Here is a 21,420-nt window from a genome sequence, read left to right as displayed (position 1 = left end):
TAAACCAATGGCTTGCAAACTATTTGACTTGTGACCACTTACAAAACAGGAACTGCAACATTCCTGTCTATAAGTTCAGTTTCTTTAGACAAGCCTCAAAGAAAAAATAGGTGTGTAAAAAAAAAAAAAAAAAAAAAAAAAAAAAAAAAAAAAATCTTCCCCTTTAGACACAAAATGAAGGAAATTGTTTTTTAAAAAAAAAAATAATTTCACAGTATTAATTATTTTGAGATCCCTTAAAATTTTAAACCCTTGGATTGGGAGTCCAAACCAAAATCAAATATTTGAAAGTAGTAAAATGTTCATTATGCGTAAATACTACATAAATATATGTAGTTTAAGAACACTGCATATAACCCCCCCATCCAAATAAGGAACTTTTTTTATTAATAAAGTGGTATTTAGAGCAAAGCGTTGTGTTTAATCAGTTAAAATGAACACTCCTCTGTCGGATTAGTTGACATACAAACTAATTCTGATACATATTGGAATAGTTACAAAGATCAGGAGTCAGAAACATTTTACATATCCTTTATTAGAACATAAGAACATACAGAAAAATAGGTTTGGTCCATGAAAAAGTCTGCAGATTCACTTAATTCTAAAGTCCACCCAGTGTTGTTTTACATCCTTAAGGTTCGCAAACACTCATCACAACTCATGTACCTGCCCAAACCCCTTAATATTAGTGTATTCTTGCATTTCTTTTATTTAATTAACGAAATTCACACAGCATTTTTTTTTCTCTTCCAACAGGGAAACAACTTTAAAAACCAAAGATGACAGTTTATCAGTCAGTGTATGAAGAAGCTACGACTCCTCAAATCTTCTCTGCCACACGTGTTTTAAGGCTTCTCTGCACATCCTTGAAATACATCAAATGAAAATTGCAGACGTTTGAACTCCTCCCAGCTCGAAGGTGATGTGAAGCTGCCGTACAGAGAGGTGGTTTACTAAATGTGACGGCAACCTTTATGTTGTTAAAAACCAAATCGCTGCACTCTGAGACCAACGGCATATCAATATAAATACTGGTTCAACTATCTGCAGAGTGTATACAAAGACTTAGGAAAAAGATCAGCCAGTTTTAGTGATACAGCTCAACTTCACATCCAGATTATTTTTTTTTTTTGCTTAATATTTACAAAACTATATAGACTAGAGGTACTCATACTAGCTACTTCCATGATAATCTGTACTAGCTAACAAGACAAGTACTGATATAATACATATCTTAAAACAAAGCTCACTGATAGTAACAAAAAGAAGGAAAAGACAACTAAATAACTTCATACCAAATGGCAACGTTAACAAAAGATAACCGCTTTGTCACAACAATGTATGCCCTGCTGCGATAGACGGAGCTTTTCATAGACTGCAACGCTGTCAAACAAGCCAATGACAACTAAAATCCAAGTGTCACATGAACAGCAAATATGCAGCAGAAGCCAAACTGATCACAAACACGGTCACAATCAATATAAGCTCAATGGGCTAGTGTGTGGGGGGGCTGGTTAGGAGCATAGACTCTCCAAAGAAAGGGAACAAAGAGCCGCAGCTGGCTCGACGCATCTTTTTGTTCCTGAAAAACATTAAGTTTTCAGGAACAATCTGCTCTCTACTTTTCACATGGGTACAATCTTTTCAAAACTAAAGGAATGTTTACAGGCTAAGATCCGCTACATAAAATAATAAAAAAATTTAAAAAAAAAAATGCTCAAGAAGATGTGGCTTGAAAGGGGAGGGGAAAAAAAAACAAACAAAAAAAAACGACCCTGACACAAAAAGTCAAAGTAGAAACCAAACTGAAAGAGTTGCTAAGCTGAAGGGTGAAAAGAAAAACGACATCCTATTTAACAGTGAAGTCATTAAGAATCTATGTCTAAGTTTGTCAGAAAACTGAGTAATTCAGTTTGAACATCCCACACGCACTCACGTACATACTCGAGTCGTGTCAAAGAGCACAACTCGTCTCATCTCTTGCCCGACGAGGACAAACTTCTTCAGGTGTTCCTGATGCCGAGCGCCTGCTCCAGCTCTTGTCTTCTCTGCTGGACCTGAAAGATGTTTCAGAGACAATTTAATCAGCAAGCGATAACGTCATGATAACAGCCAACACAAGGCAGAATAGAAGCAACAAGACTACGCTCAGGCTGGATTTCAGATTTGTTTGGCAAACTAGATCCTCAGGTCAGAGTGTCCAAACTATTGTCTACAAGTAATCTATGTGCTTATGTGTGACACAGATTTCCAACGTTAGCTTCCTTCAGACTTTGCAGAGGAGTGTCCCTGAAGCGACTTGCAAACAACTGAATTAGCTCTGCACACAGAAAATGCTACAGCATTCTGCTTGGAGCAGCATTCAGTCTGCAAATCCCCACTGATGCCTGAATTTGATGTCGTTGTCATGTGTCCTATTGTGAATGATGCAAAAGACACTTTCAAATCTAATTTGCGTGACTCCACTGCCTGGACTGAGATGTGTGTGTAGAAATACTGGCAGTCAGCAGAAGGCCTGGCTAGTACAAGCTCCAAGTTCAGTCATGTTAAATGAGAGGCTGGAGATAAAATGAACACAATCAACTCAACAAAAGAGTTTTGTACCATTCCAGACTGAAAAAAAAAAATGGCAGACTGATAATGAAAATAATCTACTCTAAATACAAAGTACATCTGATCACCAAAGTTCACCATTTCCCTCTTTGAGGACCAGGAATGTTTACAGAAAATTGCATCAGTTTGGGTAGAAGTACTTTCCGGACATGGAACAACATCTGGGAGAATGAATAAAGAGAAGAAAGTTACCTTGGAATAGAAGTAGCGACAGACCGCCTCCTGAGCCCAGGGCTGGTAGTAAAACTCTGCCCTTCGCTCCTCTTCTGGGTTTGCTACCACGTCCGTCATGGTCTGTAAACAGAAAATCATTATTGGACCAGGCTCCATCTCAACTAGTGCTGTAGCTAATGAACGGCAAGAGGTCTTTATCTGATGCAGCGACTGTGAGAGCTGCCTTTGAGCTCAGGACTGAAGGTGTTCAGTTTTACAGATTCAGCTGTACAAACACTGGCAATGGGAGACAGCTGCTCACTCGGCAGAAGTCGGGCGTAGGTCAACATGCATCTATTCAGACATGTTAGTGCATTTTTCACACTCTTCTTTGACTTTGAACTCGCAGCATTAAGCGTCACGTTTGCAGGAAAGCTCATCTTCACAAAGCTGAAGACTGGATTTGAACCCCAAAGTCACTGAGACTGAAAAGCGTGACCAAACACTATTAAAGTTGAGTAAAAGGTTTACCAGGTGAACTTGTTATCCATGTTATTTTGACATGGATAACAGGTTGACCAAAGTTCTCCCTTCTGTTATAATTTGTTTGTCTTTAAGCCAAGACACGGCGGGCAAAAACAGTGATTTTTCATGCAGTGGTCAATTTTGAGATTTTGGGCCAGTTTACTCCTTCAATATGTATTCTTTCAACCTGCTATAAAGAAAACGTTGAAAACATAAATTAAAATGGTTATTTTATTACATTTTGTTTACTCGCGGCAGTGCATTTCGCCCGAATTTACCAAAAAGTTTGCATTCCAACACGCCATGCCGAGCTTCGTCTATTTACTGAAGTCTGTCATGACCGGTATCGTTGTAAAGCTCCGAGTCTCCTGCACAATGATATGTCACCCAAATAATGGCACTTCCTTTCTATCAGTAACCAGTCGTGAATGTCTAAAGGCAGATTTATAGCTAATGACAAAATCTCATTGGCTATTGCTCGTTTCTGCTAACGTGATTCGCTCAGACGCATCACGTGGTGGACTCCGACGCTCCCGTGTTTAGCTTTTGCAGAGTCTCCCAAAATGCCCCATAACACTAACCTGGGAATTCCCATGCTGCTTTGCGCACAATTTCATTCACACTGCAAAGGCAGCCTGGAAACCACCGCCCTTATTTTTGCCCGAGTTAGGGAACCAATCACAGAACGGGGGGGAGCAAGACGATGACGTCGTCTATGCGCGACACCGAAGCTTGTAGAGTGTTAATCCAACATGGCAGCGGACACAACGTTACCATTCGATGCAGCCTTAGAAAGTGTTTTAAGTAGCTTAGAACGCAAGTTTTTTTCAAGTACTTTAAAAAAAAAAAAAAAAAAATCGCCATCGTCTTCTCATACACAGTAAAGCGTCTTCTTCTTCCTCGTCGAATTTCTGTCGCTCTACATACGTCATCTGGTATAAGTGATACAATTGGCTATGAATTGCACGCAAAGCAGCATGGGAAGAACCAGACGCCATTTGATAGACATTCGTAGCGCCCAATAAACGGCTCTAGGCATTCGTAAACCACGCCTTAAATACGAGAAAATGCACACCTAGTACCCAGACCACCATCTCATCGAGATGTGGACGCGTCAGCCAGGCTAACACTGCAACTTTCAAAGAAAAGAAAGCAACAATTGCGCTTTGCAAGATGCAATAAAAGAATATCTATTAGATTAGCTGATGAACCATCGGGAAGCAGCACACCTTACCGCAAACTGTCGTTAGGAAACTGAGGGGAGTTAATGACAGAGCCACTGACTGTGTTGGTCATACATGTCGCACGTCTCAATGAATTGATATGCAATATTTTATTGTGCTTGTATTCTTTATTAATAAGATTATTTTATTCAATATTAGTATTACTAAGGGCCTGAGCATTTATTCTGTTTTTGAGCAATTGTTTCCAATACAAATGTATTAAATTCCCCTATTTAAATCTTTAGATGCCGTTTTCTCAAAAATCAGTTTTTTGTATTTTTCCAGTATCAATATCTCAGCCTGTGGAGCACCTACTAACACCAAACTTTCCAGTGATACACGTAGCAGTATTCTGAAGATATTTACAGAAGGATTTGTTGATAAATCATTCCTGGCCTGATTTATGTGACAATCAAAAAATATGGCAAAAATCAATGTTTTTAAGGCTATGGACAATATATTTTGATTTCCTATTAAATGAAAGCAGATATCCTGAAATCCCTCAGGAATTTTGCACCTGGCTTTATCATATGTTCAGATCCATCTTCCGGAAATATATGCAACTGAGGAAGTTTCATGGTGATATCTATTATTTTAAAATATTACCCTAGTCACCTGTAGTGTTTCGCCATAAATGAGAAAAAGGGTGCAGAGTGAAAAAAAAAAAAGCATTATTAGCAAAACCTCTTTACCTGCTCTCTGTTAGCAGGTAAAGAGGAAGTGGGGTAACTTGGACAAATTGGGCCTTTCAGTGAATGTTAAAATCTGTAAAAATAAATCAACACTCTTCTGAACAACCCAGAGTTTTCACCATCTTTATATCGGACTGATTGGATGGTTCAGAGTGTCTGATTTTGAACTCTGGACAGCACGGCCTGCTGACATGATCAGAATGTCACCTCGAAGCCTCTTCAGCATTAGCGGAGCAAAAAATATGGGATTAATAACTTGTGTTCAACCAACAGGACTCATGATGGACCAAACACTTCAGAGCTCAGTGTGTGAGAGATGAACACGTACTCCCTGACACTTTGGAACTATAAACATAACATCACTCTGGGCATTAACTGAATGTGCATGCTTGTATTCTCAATATGGTTAAGTTCGTTATGATTTCTTACAAGATTTCACATTGCATGTCAAAGATTAAGTCACAGAGTAAAAGCTAATTAACTGCGGGACTCATTTGTTTTTTATATAAATGAAGGGAAAGGAATTAGTGCAGATAATTAGACCCACCTGGGAACATTTCCGTTTAGCTCATTGGAATATTGACTGATGCATCTTGTCCTTTTTTAAATAAATCAATTAAAACCTGGAAAGCTAAACACCCTTATTTCACGATCTCATATTTATTTGGACACTGGGACTTCAGATAATAAACCACTGGTTATTTAAGTACAAGGATATACTTTTTTAAATGCATCCTAAAGTAATCTTAAAGGGGATTTGGCCTCTGAGATTAGATCGAAACGCTGGCTCTGAATCACTTGTCACCATTGTGTTGGTATGATTGCATTGTTTTAGAGGCTGTTAATCAGTTTTGTCTATCTTGTAAAAAAATGTAATCACATATTTGCCCCAAAGAAAGGACCTCGTGATGGAACATAAAATGTTTTAAAACAGACAAAAACGGTGAAACTGTTCTATGGAAAATCACGATTGCAATACCTGGTGATGGAAAATGATAAATCACAGCCTTCTACTTGACATGATGCAATCTGATCTTTCAAGAGAATTTTCAATGCAAAGACGGTTACTGCTGCCGCTTCATCTTTCTGATCCATGAGGGAATTCATGCCGGATGGCACATTCCCGCAAAAATACTTACTCAGCCTCGACTCATCTGAATGACTGACAATGTAGCTGCATATTTATGGTTAAAACATAAGGAGAGTGAAGATGCGTTTCTGAATTCTGAATAGAGAATATACACAATATCTGTGAGTTCTGAAAGGGACTTATTTTTTCACAAAGCAAAGGCAACATCATCTGCTGTGACATTGGAGCAAAGATAAAAGATGCAGTCGAAGGTTGTGACAGACAAACTCACCTTGAGGTCTCTGCACTGGGACTGGAGCCAGTCGTTGATAAAGCCCTGAGGATCTCTGGCAAAATTCAACATAAACTCCCTCTGGGTCTTTAGCTGGTTGATAGTCTCAATTGTTTCATGGATCTGAAAAGAATTAAGATCGAAGCGATAAAACCTCTGTCGCAATCATCAATCAATTTGATCGAACAGAATATCAGAAGCAATGAGCGTGTAAGGACAAACATTTCCCTAATTAGATCCGTTTTCCTCATATTAGTTGTTCCAAAAACTGTTACATCAAGAGTATCCCTTGATGGTTATTACCCGTTATCATTGTCATTGTTATTACTTTTAATTTCTTTAGTGCTTGAATTACTCTGATCAATCTTTTTCACCAGTTGTTCCAACACCTGCTATTTCTCACCATTGTGTACACAAAACTGAAGTTGGAGGAGTGACTGCCGTACTGAGTCTTTTCTGTGGTAAAACTGAGCATTTACATGCCTGAAACTGTATGATCATCTAAATTATACCCATCTGTATGTGATTATACACCAATAAGTGTTAAACCTTAAATTATCTCTGGTCTGTATGTAAAGAGGTACACTGCGAGAGCACACTGGTTTTTGTTGTTAGTGGATCTCCCTTGCATTAGTCTCTTTTGATAAATGCTCCTACTAAACGGTTTCAAACGGCTCCTGTGGACTACATACCGTGATAATGTGCCAAAAAAAATACAGCTATGCAGAGAAGAAGACTGCTTGAAAGTGAGCAGTGACGCAAACAATGTAGGCTTCAAAATGAATTCCATCTCCAGAACAATGTTTAGAAAAGTTACTGAGGTGAAGCTAAAAGCTGCCTCTGAAACCATGCAGGAACAGGGTGTATACCAGCAACATAGAAGCAAAATGAATGGCGCCTATTAGTAGGTGTAAACAACTTCTGTGTATTTACATTGTGGGGTTGTCTCAGAACAAAGACTACACAGAGGGACGTCCTTCGGCAGGATGGCTTTGAGTCTTATCAATGTGATTACAGCCACCCCAGCCAAGGTAATGACTGCTAGCGGGAGGTCAAGAAGACCTGACTGACCCCAAAACTGAGCTTACAGAGGACAAAAATACACAGGTAGCAATTTCAACAGGCAAATTTGGGTGAAATTGCTATCAGCAGGCTCACCATCAATATGGTGAGCTATACGGAGGAAGGGTTTATAAGTAAGAAAGCAAGCAAAATACATCAGCCTGGCTTTAAAAGAGTTAAAGAAAAGGAACGGCAAGTTCTGGCAAGCTGGAAAGATCTGCATCTTAAAGACAACTACTCAATGATGTGCCATCTCAAACATCTCATACCTAATATTTTAGGAGGTGAAGAGGTCCATTAAGTAGGGAAAAAAAATTATCTAGATGTCACAAAAAACAGGAGGAAACACCACCCCCACATCTGTTAAAAACTCTGAACAAACGTTAAAACTAAGGAATACACAACACAACTGGTGGACTGCTGGGCAAAGGCCTGTACCTTGTTATCCAATCCTGCTATTTCCTGCTGACTGGCTGTAGAGAGCAGGAAGGAGTTCATCTGGGTCTTCAGAGTGTCGTCCACCTCTACGTCAATGTCATAGCAAGCGGTCTTCTTTTGGTCATTAGGGTCCACACTGGTGAAAAACACATTGAGCCAAGCTTTGATAACATGCAGTACAACCAGTGGTGATATCAGCCAGCGTGTCTGGATTAAAATACTATTTATGTTCAGGAAAAGTGTTGTTTTCAAACGTCTTGAGCATCCATTACTTGCTTAAATGACTAAAGGTGAAACAGTCAGTTAGCTGTTAGCAGACTAGTTAGTCGACATAAAATCAACTGGGAAATCCTCCTCCGCATCAAAATTTCAGTCTTTTTAAGAATTACAAACAAAAACCATCATTTTTAACTTGTGAAAATTGGTCGATTTCCTTTGCTTTCTTTCTAACAGTTTTTAAACAATCAAGACAAACTCATTTATTTAAAACTACTATAGGAATCACTCACTAATTCCTCACAATTACAGATAAAGGATACTAAAAGTGATACCTTGTTGAAGCCAACTAGGCAATAGTTGCCATAGTAACCAGATTGGTTACTAATAAGTTTTCATTTTAAAATGAGTAGGTGTGTGCAAAACTTTTTATAGTTCTAGAGAGTCATACTATAATTAACATTAGCACAATACCAGGCATCAATTAAAGAGAAATGTGAATCTTATCAAAATATATTTGTTGTTAAGACAACCCATTTAAGCCTAAGAAATGCACAATGGATGGGAGCAGATGAAAATATGGATTTTCAGCTCAAGTTTGTCAACAGGTGGCGTAAAAAATAATTGTTAGAATTATTGCAGAAACACTCAAGAGCATAGCTGTTGTCATCTCTAGAAAAGCTGTGTTTACTTTTCCGAATTCCAGCCTTCTCCAAAGCTGAATCTTCCCTGAGTGCCACGTGTATGTCTGCAAAACACAGCATAGCCCCCCCGTACATTTAGCTCTAGTGCAATGAGAAAATAAAAACACTGCTGCTAATAATGGTACAGGAAACTATAGTCAAAGTTTTAACAGCATTTTTTCTACCAATTATGTAATCTGTAGGGTTCCCCTAAGAAGCAGCTAATATAAAAAATTAATCCTCCCCTAACTTGTGAATGCCTGTGCCTAAATGTTACTGCATTTCAGACTAAACTTGACTTGACAGAAGCACTCATGTTAATCTGCACTCTAAAAGAATTCTGAAAGGAGTCGAATGTGTAGTTAAGATGACCTCGTTCACAATTCTAATACAATTACCTGATCACATGGTTAATGATGATGGGTTCTGGTGGCATCAGCAGCGCATGCAGGCGCTGGGGGATCTCAGAAAACTTCATTCGCTGGGTCTCAAAAATCTTCAAAAATAAGGATAAACATCAGTTATCATCTTAGTCTTACAAAACCTCTGCTAAATATCTGGGCACTATTCTAAAAATATGAACACACATTGGACTAAAGAATTTACCAGTTGTAGTTTTTCCATTTTTTTCTCCAAACACAGGGTGCAAAACTCATAGCTAACTGCATCAAATAAACAACGGTGTGTTATCTGCAATGGGTGCTATGAGATCTTGTTTTAACTGGTTCTGCCGGTGAAATAATAATTAATCAATATCCAAAATCATAGTACAATTACAACAAATTAATAGCACAGATTTTTCTCTCCACACATTAAATCTGCAGGAATTTAAGATGAAACTCCAACAATCTTCTGTTTATCTGGCAAAGTGAGGGGAGAAATGCACCGGGAAGAAGACACAGTCGCCATACAAGGACAAACAGAGAGAGGAGGAGACAGACTGGACAACATCAAGAGCAGGAATAAGGCAGGACAACTAAGATCCAGCTACAGTTCATGTTGTCATGTTTAAAGAGGCCTCATCTGCTCATCTTTCACAAAAAGGGACAACTCACCTGCTGAAGATATTTGTCACAATTGATAAACTCGCGCTCGTGAGGGTCTTGGAGTTTGTGGGTCTTGACATACTGCCACAGGGCCTGAATGATGACAGGTCTGGTCTGGGTGTGGATACCCAACATACGGGCCAATCGGGGGTCCAGCTTGAACTGAGGGGGCTGTATGATGAGGAAGAATGATGAAAAGCAGGGTTAATACATATTAAGAATACTGAAAAGAAACTGTACCACTAAAAAGCAGTTTAAATTCCAAGAGGATTTACCTGGTAGTCAAGCATGAGCAGGACGGTGCAGCGAACACTCACGTCCCCGGGCCGCTTCACTTGGAAACCATCAGTCTCCTGGGTGGTGGCAGTCCTATGCCACTAAATAAACACAGGAAACATATCAGAAACAGGAGTATTTACACATTATTCTACAAAGCAATATAATCGATTTACTTAGTAAAACTATTATCTAGGTCTATTACTATGACAACCCAATATAAATATTATGAAATTAGCAGATTATTGATGGTAATATAGTTACATTTAAAGCAAGAGAAGGCTAAAAAAATATATATTTCAATAGATAGGAAAACAAACAGATCTTAAAAAAAAAAAAAAAAGAAAAAAAAAGAAGAAATTTCCTTACTTCCACCAGATGATTATCCGGACCGTACAGGTCTTTGTCCAATTCAATCACAAGGGACTTGAAGAACGATGAGAACTTCCTCTTCTGTTTGGTGGCTTCATACTTAGACACGGCCGTCTTGAATAAATAAATAAATAAAACAAAATCTATAAACTTTGCTCATTTCTGCAAGAAATCCCGATTTAAGTTTAAAACAAAAACGGTTTATTCCGAGTGATATTAATAGATGAAGCTACAAATAAACATTTAGAATGTAGAAAAGTCAGGAAAAACGCAACGCTTACATCTTCCAGCAGACGCCCTTCGACACGTAGCTCCCATGATGCCACTGTTCCCTCTCCATCCTCAGCATCGGGCTTTGCAGGGTTGAAGGTGTTGGATATAAAGATTCGAAGTTTTCTCTTTTGCTAAAAAGAAAAAAAAGAAATCAGAAAGTTTCAAATCTCTTCCACTAAACATAGACGTTATGTCTTCACCAATGACCAGCAGAGGTGCACACACTTCAAAGTTAACATTGAACTGAATAACCTTAACATTAATTTCATGTATAATAACTGGAGTAACAGAAACAAACCTTAATGGGCCTCTTCAGGGCCTCCTGAATGTCCAGTCTCTTACGCATGATGGTCTGGTCCAGCTTCCTCTCAAAAGCAAGGAGATCCATATAAGCCTGAGACTCTGGGACCAGTTCCCTGATCTAGGACAAAACAAAAATAACCAGTGAACACAGGTGCAACACTCTGCAACTACAACAGAAAAAACTCATTATCTGTTGTCGACCAGGCATGTCGATATTAACGACAGTATGAAATGATAATATGCCCACAGCTCTGCCGGGTTTCTACTCTGCGTTTAATTCCGTCAGTCACAGACCTCAAGCTTAACAGACCAAGAGAGGGACAAAAAATTAATAAAAATCTCTGCTCATGGGAACTAAGCTGTGACTGCAAACAATTGGTTATGTCATAATTATTACATTCTCTAACCCCAACCCTCGTGAACCAAATGACGAGAAAACAACAGATCGCAGAAAACTGTCAAACTTATCTCCATTTGGAGCGCTCAATTAAACCTGTGGCAGCATTTTTGTTTAATTGCGCCGTCTCAAAGACGGACACAACCAAACAGGTGCTGCATTAAACTGTCAACAAGCATGCAGCTTAATTGCTTCCATTTTTTCCCCACCGTAATTTAACAAGTCAACAGCTGAGTAATATTTCTCTCTATGACAAGCTGATATAAGATATTAATATGTAGCCGTAGTATATAGAGAAACTTGTGATTTGAGGTCAAACAAACAGCCCAAAGATATTTGTGTGACAACATAAGGCCGATGTGAAGTTGACGTGGCATAAATTAGGTTACAACCCTTTAACATAAACACTGGGGGGACCGATCCTTTTCCGTCGCTGCCCCCAGACTCTGAAATAAGCTCCGCGTTGAGCTACGTCTTATTTCTGACCTGGGCCTCTTCAAATCTAGGCTAAAAACCTACTTATTTAGGATTGCTTTTAATACCCAGTAGCATGATGACACTTTTATCTTATTCGATTTTGTTGTATTTTATTGCTTTCACTGTTCTTTTGTTTTTTTACTTATTCTTCTCTTTATTTATTACCTGCTGTAAAGCACTTTGGTACATCGTAATGATTGTTTGTAAAGGGCTGTATAAATGAAATACATTTAAATGAAGAGTTAAATAGGCACACTGGAGCAATTGTTTAAGAGTCACATTCATGACAGACACCATCCCACCATAACCAAGTTGTCAGGATTAAAGCAGTCATTTCTCAGCCCCTGTTCTTCATACGGGGCAATTTTAAGTCCCACTGCATAAAGAAAGTTTAGTTGGGCTAACAGATATAATCTCTAAAACAGAAAGAAAGACAGAATTAACTGATTTCCATGCACCACAGTCTATTACTCACCCTCTGAGGTAGAATTTTATCAGCCATCTTCTTCTTCTTTGTGCTGTAAGTAAAAAAGATTAAAAAAGATAAACATGTGTGAAATCCATGCTTATTGGAGCATCTTATAGTTAAATCCTTCAGTCTGATATTTACAGTTTAATAGCTGCTATGCACAAATACAGACAGACCATGAGAAAAGCTGCAATAAAATCCACTAAGATAATTAAGTCCCTCATTTAGAGTGCTGGAATGAGCTTGAGAATTGTGTTGGGTCCAAATCAAATGCTGCAGGTGCAGGACTCGCTGAATTAGCACAGAGCTATCGTGGTTCTTCTTAATTATACATATAAACTAGAAATGTGTTCCACATGCCTTAAATACAAACAGAGCCAATTCATGCCACTTTTTTTCCTCACAACAAATCAGGTGCTGAGCCCGTTACAGAAACTTAGATATCAATGACTGGGTCTTTGTTTCTTTGCTTTTTTTTTTTAATTAGTCCATTGATTGATGGGTTTGGAAAAGTCAAACAGTCTACTTTTAATTGTACATAAATCATCTGTTTGGACAGACTAACAACCCAAGTAAAAAAGTACAATGAAAAACAGAAAAGAAGAACAACCACTACAACTAATAATAATGAAAATGAAAGTCGTCAAATAATGATGACGTTAACTGGTTAGAAAAATCACATGTGATCGATCATATTTTAATCTGCATTAGGGCTCCGTGCCAACACTTAAGGGAGAAAAAGGAGGTTTTACAGCATTTGAAGTGAGTTTTGGGTTCACATTTATTTAGTTATTTGTTTAACACAACTGTATGTGTCTGTTTTAATCTGGAACATAAATGAGATCCTCAGCTGGATAAATGACTGAGTTACAGCTGTCAGATACAAAAACAGAGCTCGAAACACAATCAGATACTATTTTTTCAGCTAAACAAACTAAAATCATTACAGATTACCACTATTGTTCCAATACACATAATTACACTTAAGCCTAAAGAACCGGTATCTGTCTGAGGTGAAGCAGGGCGGCCGGGTTGGGAATAAGTGAACTTACTGCTGGTTGCGATTCTGCTGCTGCTGAACCTGCTGAATCTGTTGGGGGGCCGGCCTCTTTCGAGACGGATCCATCACGCCAGGCATCCCAGGGCGAGACACAGGGCTGTTGCCGTATCCTGGGGGCCCCATGGCTGGTCCTTGTGGGGTCATACGGCTGGATGGAGGCATGCCTGGTCTCTGCAGAGAAATGATAGATAGGACCGTTAATGCCACATCCATGTTTCTCTGGTCTGTGCATCAACATAAACGTGTCCTGTATATCGCCAAGAGCAATTGTAGCTTTTAACACCAGGATTTAATAGGTAATCTCTTTAGCCCGATTCGCACGGGACTTGTATTACCTATGGACCCCCCGTAATTCGGAATAATTGCGGAGAATGTCTGAGTTCTTAGTCCTGTGCGAATACGCCATGTCCGTGATTTGTGGGGTAATAATTCCACCGCGAATTACCTGTGTTTCGGTGAAACACAGACGTCCTGTGGTAATTTAAGTCCCGTGTGAACGCACACGTGTGTGTTTGTGAATGCAATCGCACATCTCTTGTGTTGTCCTGGAGTAAACAATGGACGGTATTGCCGAGAGTTTGATTAACAGCCTTTCAGGGGCAAGTAGGCCTGTCCTGTACAGGTCTATATTGAACCAGAGTAGTTTGTGTACAACCAGGTACAACGGGGCAAAACAGGAAGTTAAGACAATTACGGAATATCCGCTCATGTCTGTGATTTGAATAAATTACAGACTTTTGCTTGTCCCGTCCGAATGCGCCACAAAAAAAAATACAGAGGTGCGGGGGTAGTTGCGAATTACCAGTGATCCATAGGTAATATTTATCCCGTGCGAATCAGGCTTTAGATGAATAAAAAAGGGTTTTAATAAGAAATGGAAACGTGACAGAATCCTGCAGTTGGACAAAGATGTGTTTTCTGACCAGTCGTTGACTGATCAATTTGAATGATCAAACACTTTTTTTCTTTTAAGAATTTTGTTTCTTTGTAACCATGTTCTAGCTAAAATACATGTTATGTGCAGGGTCAGTTTCTTCAATGAAAAGATTACGTTTGGGCAACATGATGTATAAAATGATGTCCAATTCTGTTATTACAACCGGTGACAAAAGGTTACAGAAAGCCACAAAGCAATGAAGATGAAGGCTGGCAACAGTTCAGGCTGATAAACACAAACTGCAAACCAACTGCGAAGCACCTTCCCAATCAATTCACTTCAGGGGTGAGTGTGATAGTGTGTCGACGTTTGTCTGTGTGTAGGCCATACGGCGGACTAGCAACCCTGTCGAGGTGTACCCCACCTTTCGCCCAATGGAAGATGGGATATAAGCCCACTAAAATAGTTAGAGGTGCACCGAAATGAAAATTTGTGGCCGAAACCGAAAAATAATTAATCACTTGGCCGAATACCGAAACCAAATATTACAGTTCAGTTAAGTTATCTAAAGTTAGATTTTTCACCATTTTTAAATATTGCTTAAATCTACGCCTTACAATAAATGTTTAGACATGTTTTTCAAAGAAAATAAATGTTTATTTGAAATCTTCAAAAGTTATTACTAATAACTATAACTAATAACTAGAGATAAGTTTAATTAATTCCCATTTTCAATTCATTCTGGGTTTTTTTTCATTCATTTCATACAACAACAAAAAATACAACATATTATAAAAGCGTTCCAACACAAAAATGTAAAAACATAGCCTGGAAAACCAGCGCCAACTGCTGGACGGCAAAATGTTTTGCCTGCGGTTGGGTCTGGCCTCGATCCACTTGTCATTTTGAAAATACTGCCCTGAATCTGGCAGATGGCAACTAAACCAATCACAACGCAGAGATGTGTTTTGAATCAACGCGGGCGGGCCAGAGGGTTTTGAGGGAGTGACGACAGAGCAGTGCGACGTTGGGCAGTGGAAGCGAACATAGACAAGCGAAAGCACAACAAGAAAGATGGCGGCGGCAATGGAACAGTGCTCGTTTGATTCAGCCTTGGCACACAGCCATTATAACGAACAGCCTTGCCACTCTGTATTAAGCCCCATTGTACCGGCTTTTTGGCTGCAGTTCCACCAGAATTCCACTGGGAGCGTCGGTGGAGACCAGAATGAATGGGACCCTATGGAGCTAGATGCTACAAATGGTCAGTTTCACCTAAGTCTCCTCAAGAGCGCTCAGATTTGAATGTAGTTTCTGAGAGCTCAACATGGGTTTCAAGTAAAAAATCTACTGAACGAGTACATATATCGCTTTGATTTCTTACTGGTTGGCTTCTTGTTGTCCACAACGCGCTAGCATTGTGCTAATGACAGCTGGTCGACCCGCTATGTATGACGTCATATACACTTCAAATCCTTTTTTTAAGCAAATGAGTGGCTCTAAAAATCTAAAACTCAGCCATGGGTATTTTCTAAACACCCTTTTTCGAAAACAACATTCGATTACTAGAGAAAAAATTATATCTTGAGATAAGGGCACGAAAGGGCGTATAGCTCCATAGGACTCCATTCATTCTGGTCTCCAAAATTGGGCGCCCCACGTGGAAAGAGGGTGGAACTGCAACCAAAATCGCCTCGTTGGAAACCGGAAATGCACCGTGAGTGGCGTATCTGTCCTATTATAGAATCTGTGCTTGGCATCAGTTTTGGAAGAGTCCCCTCCCACCAAAGCTTTCTGTCGCGCTTACTACGTCACAGTCAGTTGCGCTGATTGGTCAGAGCGTTGGCCTATAGGCACAGACGCGGTTTGAAAGACAACGGGTTGTGCTCATCAACAATGTTCCGTTGTATCCATTGATCGGTGCCAGACTAAATTAGACATCCAATCCATTTAGGCTGGTTTATCAGGCTAGTAAAAACATGCAATATAACAAATTATCTGAGTGTCCTTTTTGGCATAGAGTCTAGGTAGCCTGCTCCTTCAGGAACAGTGGCAGCATTTTTTGTAGTTTGTGTGTTTTGCCTTTAAGTGATATTTTAGACTGAAACTACTACAGTGAGAAGACAATTCAACTTGGCTGTAAATGCAGGAGTTTTTTAAAAATGTATTTTGAAATACATGCTTTTACGTTGAAACAAGTAAAACAGGAAGTAGCACCGGTTATCTCCGAGAGCTTCACACAGAGACCAAGGAGCACCTGTAGCGTGATGTTACCTGCTAGTTTATTTTTATTTCATCACTCCATGCTTCGTGGTGTTTGCTGTAACTGTGTGAATGTGATGCATAGGAGAAGTGTAAGTTAAAGAATCCTAGTTCTGACCGTGCAGATTGCCTCTGGGGAATGACTCTGCCGCTGGTTGAGAAGCAGCTAAAGTGGCCAGTATTACTTTGATTATTTATTGGTACCAGCGAAAATGCTAAGAGTGCTATTTCTTTAATGATTACAACAACTAATGTTGTATTTTATTTTGTTTACTTGAACATTTAGTTCTACGGTGTTGATGTGGCGTCTGTGAAAAGAACCGGAGTCTCGCATTGAATCAATGGGCGGCATATTGGCAGAGTTTACAGATGACTTTGGTTCTGTCGACTCCACCGTCTGTGGATAATTTTGCGTCACCACTATTCGGCCTCCGATTCGGCCACTCATTTGGCTTTCGTCCGAAAGCCGAATGTGTTTTTTTTTGCGTTTTCGGCCGAATATTTTCGGTTGCCGAATATTCGGTGCACCTCTAAAAATAGTGAAATAAAATAGAGACCTCTAACCTCCAATTGATAATTTTTTATTTAGGAAAATGCCAGTGCTAAGTTTTCTGTAGAACATGAAAGAGATTTATACTTTTTCAGAAAAACAACAACAACAATAATCGTGGAATTTGAATGAACGCAGAGGATCAGTGATTATATACAACACTAATGGTTTCCATTTTGTAAATGTCTTCCTTACACAACAGTAAAAAATAAGTACACTGAATTTTAGTCCAGATATAATCCAGAAAAAGTCCTGTGAAGGCTGGATGGGCTTTTTCAGAATGCATCTGCCGTCTAATTAAAAAAGGTTTGATCCGTCAACAACAAAAAGCATTTTATGATCGCATATCACTGTTTTTACAAATCGATATAGTGGATGCAACACTTTCCCGCAAGTTCTTCCAAAAGGAAGCTGCTAATGATTTAACCCCAAGCCTCAGATGACGAAAATCCGGCACCAACACCACCCATGCCCACCTAAACTGCTTCGACTGCAGATTAAGTGATGCGGCTTCAATAGAAAACACTGTTCACAGGACAATGATAGCCAAATATGACTAGCAATCAATAACTAAATCAGTTATTGGGTTCCAATGGGGTAGAGAAGCCAAATAAGGTTTTATATGAACTAATAAGGGCCTACACTGTACATGTTAAAGGTTCTAGTGAAATCCAGTCCAAAAAGGTTAAAAATTAAAAAACTGATAACCACAAACTGTATTTTCAAGGAAAGCGTGTGACCAAAGCTTTGCAATGGATTTTGTAGACAAAAGCCTATTAAAGTTCAAGACCATACAGATATTGCGCAACACATCTTAAAAGGTCTTAAATAACGAAGAAAAAAAACAGAACATCAAACTCAAAACTAGAAATAATCATTAATTTCCAACAGTCTGATATTAATGGATTTCCATAACAGACATTAGGGTAAACTGTCAAGCAAATACAGAGCAGCAACAACCAACTCACCAAGCCATGTGCCAAAAATTCAAACAGGCGACTTCTTGTATTTGACTGCATGAGTACAGACGAGAGCAGTGGATAAATCACAAATCGCTGGTTGCAATGTTTCCTCCAGAAGCCACTCCAACAAATGAGACAAATGAAAGCAAAACACCCTCTCTTCAATCTATGATGGAAGAGAGGAAGAATGACCGACTCCAACAATACAAGCGCTTCCTTTTCCAAAAAGCCCAGTGTAGGCAGAAAGGGACTACGTGTCGACCATTTAGTGCTTTTTACACTGTACATCAGTACGACCTTGATTTTTCTGAGAACAACTGCAGCATTAAGAGTATGAAGCTTCTTTTTAGACGGTGTTTTGAAAGGCTGCCTCTGGGAGTGAAAGCACCCAAGGACAGTGGAGAAAAAAAAAAGATGCAACATCCTTTCACTGAACCGCATTTCAGGTTGCCAATATTCTTAAAATCCTTTAGCTGCTGCAGATCGGAGATACATTAGTCATCATTTCTATTAAGAAATAAAATACAAACATTGCACCCAAAAAGACAGCATTTAGTTAAGATGGCATCCAACAAAACCTCAGCCCATTTAAAAACAATGCGCGCGCACACAGGAGGACTGAATGTAAAAATTTATGATCTAATGATGGTGTGAATGTGTGACCTGATGGTGTGTGCTGTTAGAAGACCTAGTGCAAATATCACTGCAAATAAACAGCAACCTCTTAATTCTACCAATTGAGTATTACTTGATGAGTAAATCATAGATTTGGAACAATTCCTATTTTAAAGTCTGAAATCATTGGAAACTGTTATTAGCTGAAGTAGGAATATCTGTTTGAGCTGCTCGTAACACTTCATGTCAGTTAAAGAAGAATTCCTGTTTTCAGTTGTAAAAATCTCTGAAATGGTCTTTTTCTAATGTTCCATTTCTGCAATAATCACAAAACTTGAGGTAAAGAGTTTTAAATAGTTAATTACCACTTTGTCTTTGAATTAAAGGACTTTTGGAAGGTTACACACCTGAGAATTTAGTAACAAGATCATTTACACTCCAAATATTAGGCTAAGACTTTTAAGATCTGCAAACACTAAAAAAAAAAAAGAAAAACCTTTGTAGGTGGCGTTGATTTGTTATTAACGAAAGAGCCTATCAGAGCAAAGCACATAATATTTGTCATGTTTATAATGCATTTAGGCCTAACACCTAAAAAAAAAAAAAAAAAAAAAAAAATCATAAATATCATGGTTGATAAACCACACTGTCGAATACTGTAACCTTTTAGACAGACTAAAGTGACGTTTTCACAATCACTTTCCTCAACTCTGGCTTTTCCATGTTTGTGTCCTCCTTTTTATACCAGTCATAACTAATAAATACCACTGAGCAGGGGTTTCTGCAGATATCTGCAATCCCATGAAATCAAGCAGAATTAACTAAGAGGTGCACAGAGACAGGACAAAGGTCAAAATTCCAACAGTACTTGTAGCATTTAGAACAACTTTATTATTAAACCAAAATGTTTCAATTTGTGGCCACAATCACGATGACCCTGAGGATTAAGGGCAAGAGTTTAAACTTGCTGGCCTAGTAATGCGATCATTAAAATCTTGACCCGTTTAACTCAAGATATCATAACACAATGAAACGAAGTCCGGATTTTAGGATGAGGTGGCACTGTAATAGGCGACTTTGCCAAGACAGAAATCTTTGAACAGTGTCTTCACTTGTTCCCATCAAATTTATTGGTGTATGTGGGGGAAAAATTGGCCTTGATTTTCTTTTCTTTCAGTCATTGATACCAAATGGTTTGATCGACTTTGATCGTCACCCAAACATCTAGGATTTGCTGTTACTGCACTTTAGTTAAGGTTTTGAAAGATAAAATTTAAACACATCTACATTGTTACCATGTTGGTTTACAGATGTGCAATACCGTTTCCAGCCAGTTTACAGTGGCTTTACCAAATGCAGGCACCGATGATGCCTTTGCAACGTGGAATCACCAGTTTGCATGCAGAAAACTGCACGTACTTTATACTAGATATAGAGTGATGCTGGTTTGATTACCTTACGTGTTAATATATGTTTTACTTCTTACTGAAGTAAAACATATATAACAATATTCATTGTTAGTAAACTTTGTCAGTGCAGGGTTTTCATTCAAAAGCAAACTTGACTTTACAACTTCTAACATAAACACAAACTGGACCACCATCATGGAAAGGTAGTTAAACATTACAAGTTCGTTTTATTTAATCGTTTGTAAACCACTCGAGCTCTCCCAAAGAGAAGATTATTGTAAAAACACTGATCGAAACAGTTAACGGCGTTAGCAGGCTAAGCTAACTGGCTGCTGTGCCTAATAGCCTAATCTTTATGTTAGCAGGCGGGAGGGTTAGCAAATTCAAACAAGAAACAAACTCTGACAGTGGTTCAAAGTGAGCAATTCAAATGTTTCAGAGTGCTCGCCGCTTGTCGACCTATCTACCAGCAAGTGTTAACCATGGCCTGCAAGGTACTTGCAAGGTAGTTAGCGTTAGCCACTTGTGACAAAGCAGCGGTGAACGGCTTTGTTCTAGCGGACTGGCTAACGCAGCGAAGATGGAGCGATAACTCACCGGGTACCCAGGCCCGGGCATCGGAGAGCGGTACATGTGGTTCTGCGCCGCTGAAGATGGTCCCATTCTTCCAGATGGAGTCCCGGGGCCCATTCCTGGTCCTACGACTGGTACTGGCGGCCCAGGTCCCATTGCTCCACCACCACCACCCGTTGGTGCCGACTGAAACCCCCCTCTGGCCGCCATCTCCTCTCTGAGTGTCGCCGCCGGTGGAGGAGGCACGGAGTTATCGCGAGAACGAGAACGAGTTTCGGGGAGCGTTTATACTACCACAGGGTCCTCTACCGTTTGTTTGTAGTACTCCAGAAAAAAAACTGACGCCGTTGAAAGCTAAAACGGTGTTTTAAAAAATCTATATATAGACTTTAATGGGTAAGAACATTTGTATCAAATTACTTAATCAAGTGGATCACAAATAAATAATCAAAATCGTGGGGTTGAATTAATCAATAACTATTTCTGACACGTCCATCATTGGTGATGGTAGTGTAAGAAATCTCATAAGTAGC

At 39.2% G+C, this 21,420-nt stretch overlaps 1 protein-coding gene across 2 annotated transcripts; it reads right to left on the bottom strand.

Moving 5' to 3' along the window:
* Window positions 1–517: 517 nt before the first annotated feature.
* Window positions 518–21,123, bottom strand: smarcd1 (SWI/SNF related BAF chromatin remodeling complex subunit D1). 2 transcript variants are annotated; one of them, XM_075461540.1, is made up of 14 exons: window positions 20,912–21,123; window positions 13,632–13,810; window positions 12,586–12,628; window positions 11,232–11,354; window positions 10,942–11,064; window positions 10,658–10,774; window positions 10,288–10,389; window positions 10,022–10,183; window positions 9,365–9,462; window positions 8,975–9,031; window positions 8,068–8,203; window positions 6,568–6,690; window positions 2,806–2,907; window positions 518–2,057 (listed from the first exon to the last, which is right to left on the bottom strand). In XM_075461540.1, exons 1-14 carry the CDS (start codon window positions 21,095–21,097, stop codon window positions 2,004–2,006), a joined length of 1,605 nt encoding a protein of 534 aa, XP_075317655.1. In that variant the 5' UTR covers window positions 21,098–21,123; the 3' UTR covers window positions 518–2,003. The 2 variants fall into 2 exon arrangements, with proteins under 2 accessions (XP_075317655.1, XP_075317657.1); XM_075461542.1 differs by lacking the exon at window positions 8,975–9,031.
* Between the last annotated feature and the right edge of the window lie 297 nt (window positions 21,124–21,420).

The sequence above is a fragment of the Odontesthes bonariensis genome, chromosome 3, assembly GCF_027942865.1.
Source record: "Odontesthes bonariensis isolate fOdoBon6 chromosome 3, fOdoBon6.hap1, whole genome shotgun sequence".
In the NCBI taxonomy this organism is placed as follows: Eukaryota; Metazoa; Chordata; class Actinopteri; order Atheriniformes; family Atherinopsidae; genus Odontesthes; species Odontesthes bonariensis.
Note: the sequence above shows the minus strand (reverse complement) of the source record. Positions and strands in the feature narration are given on the sequence as shown.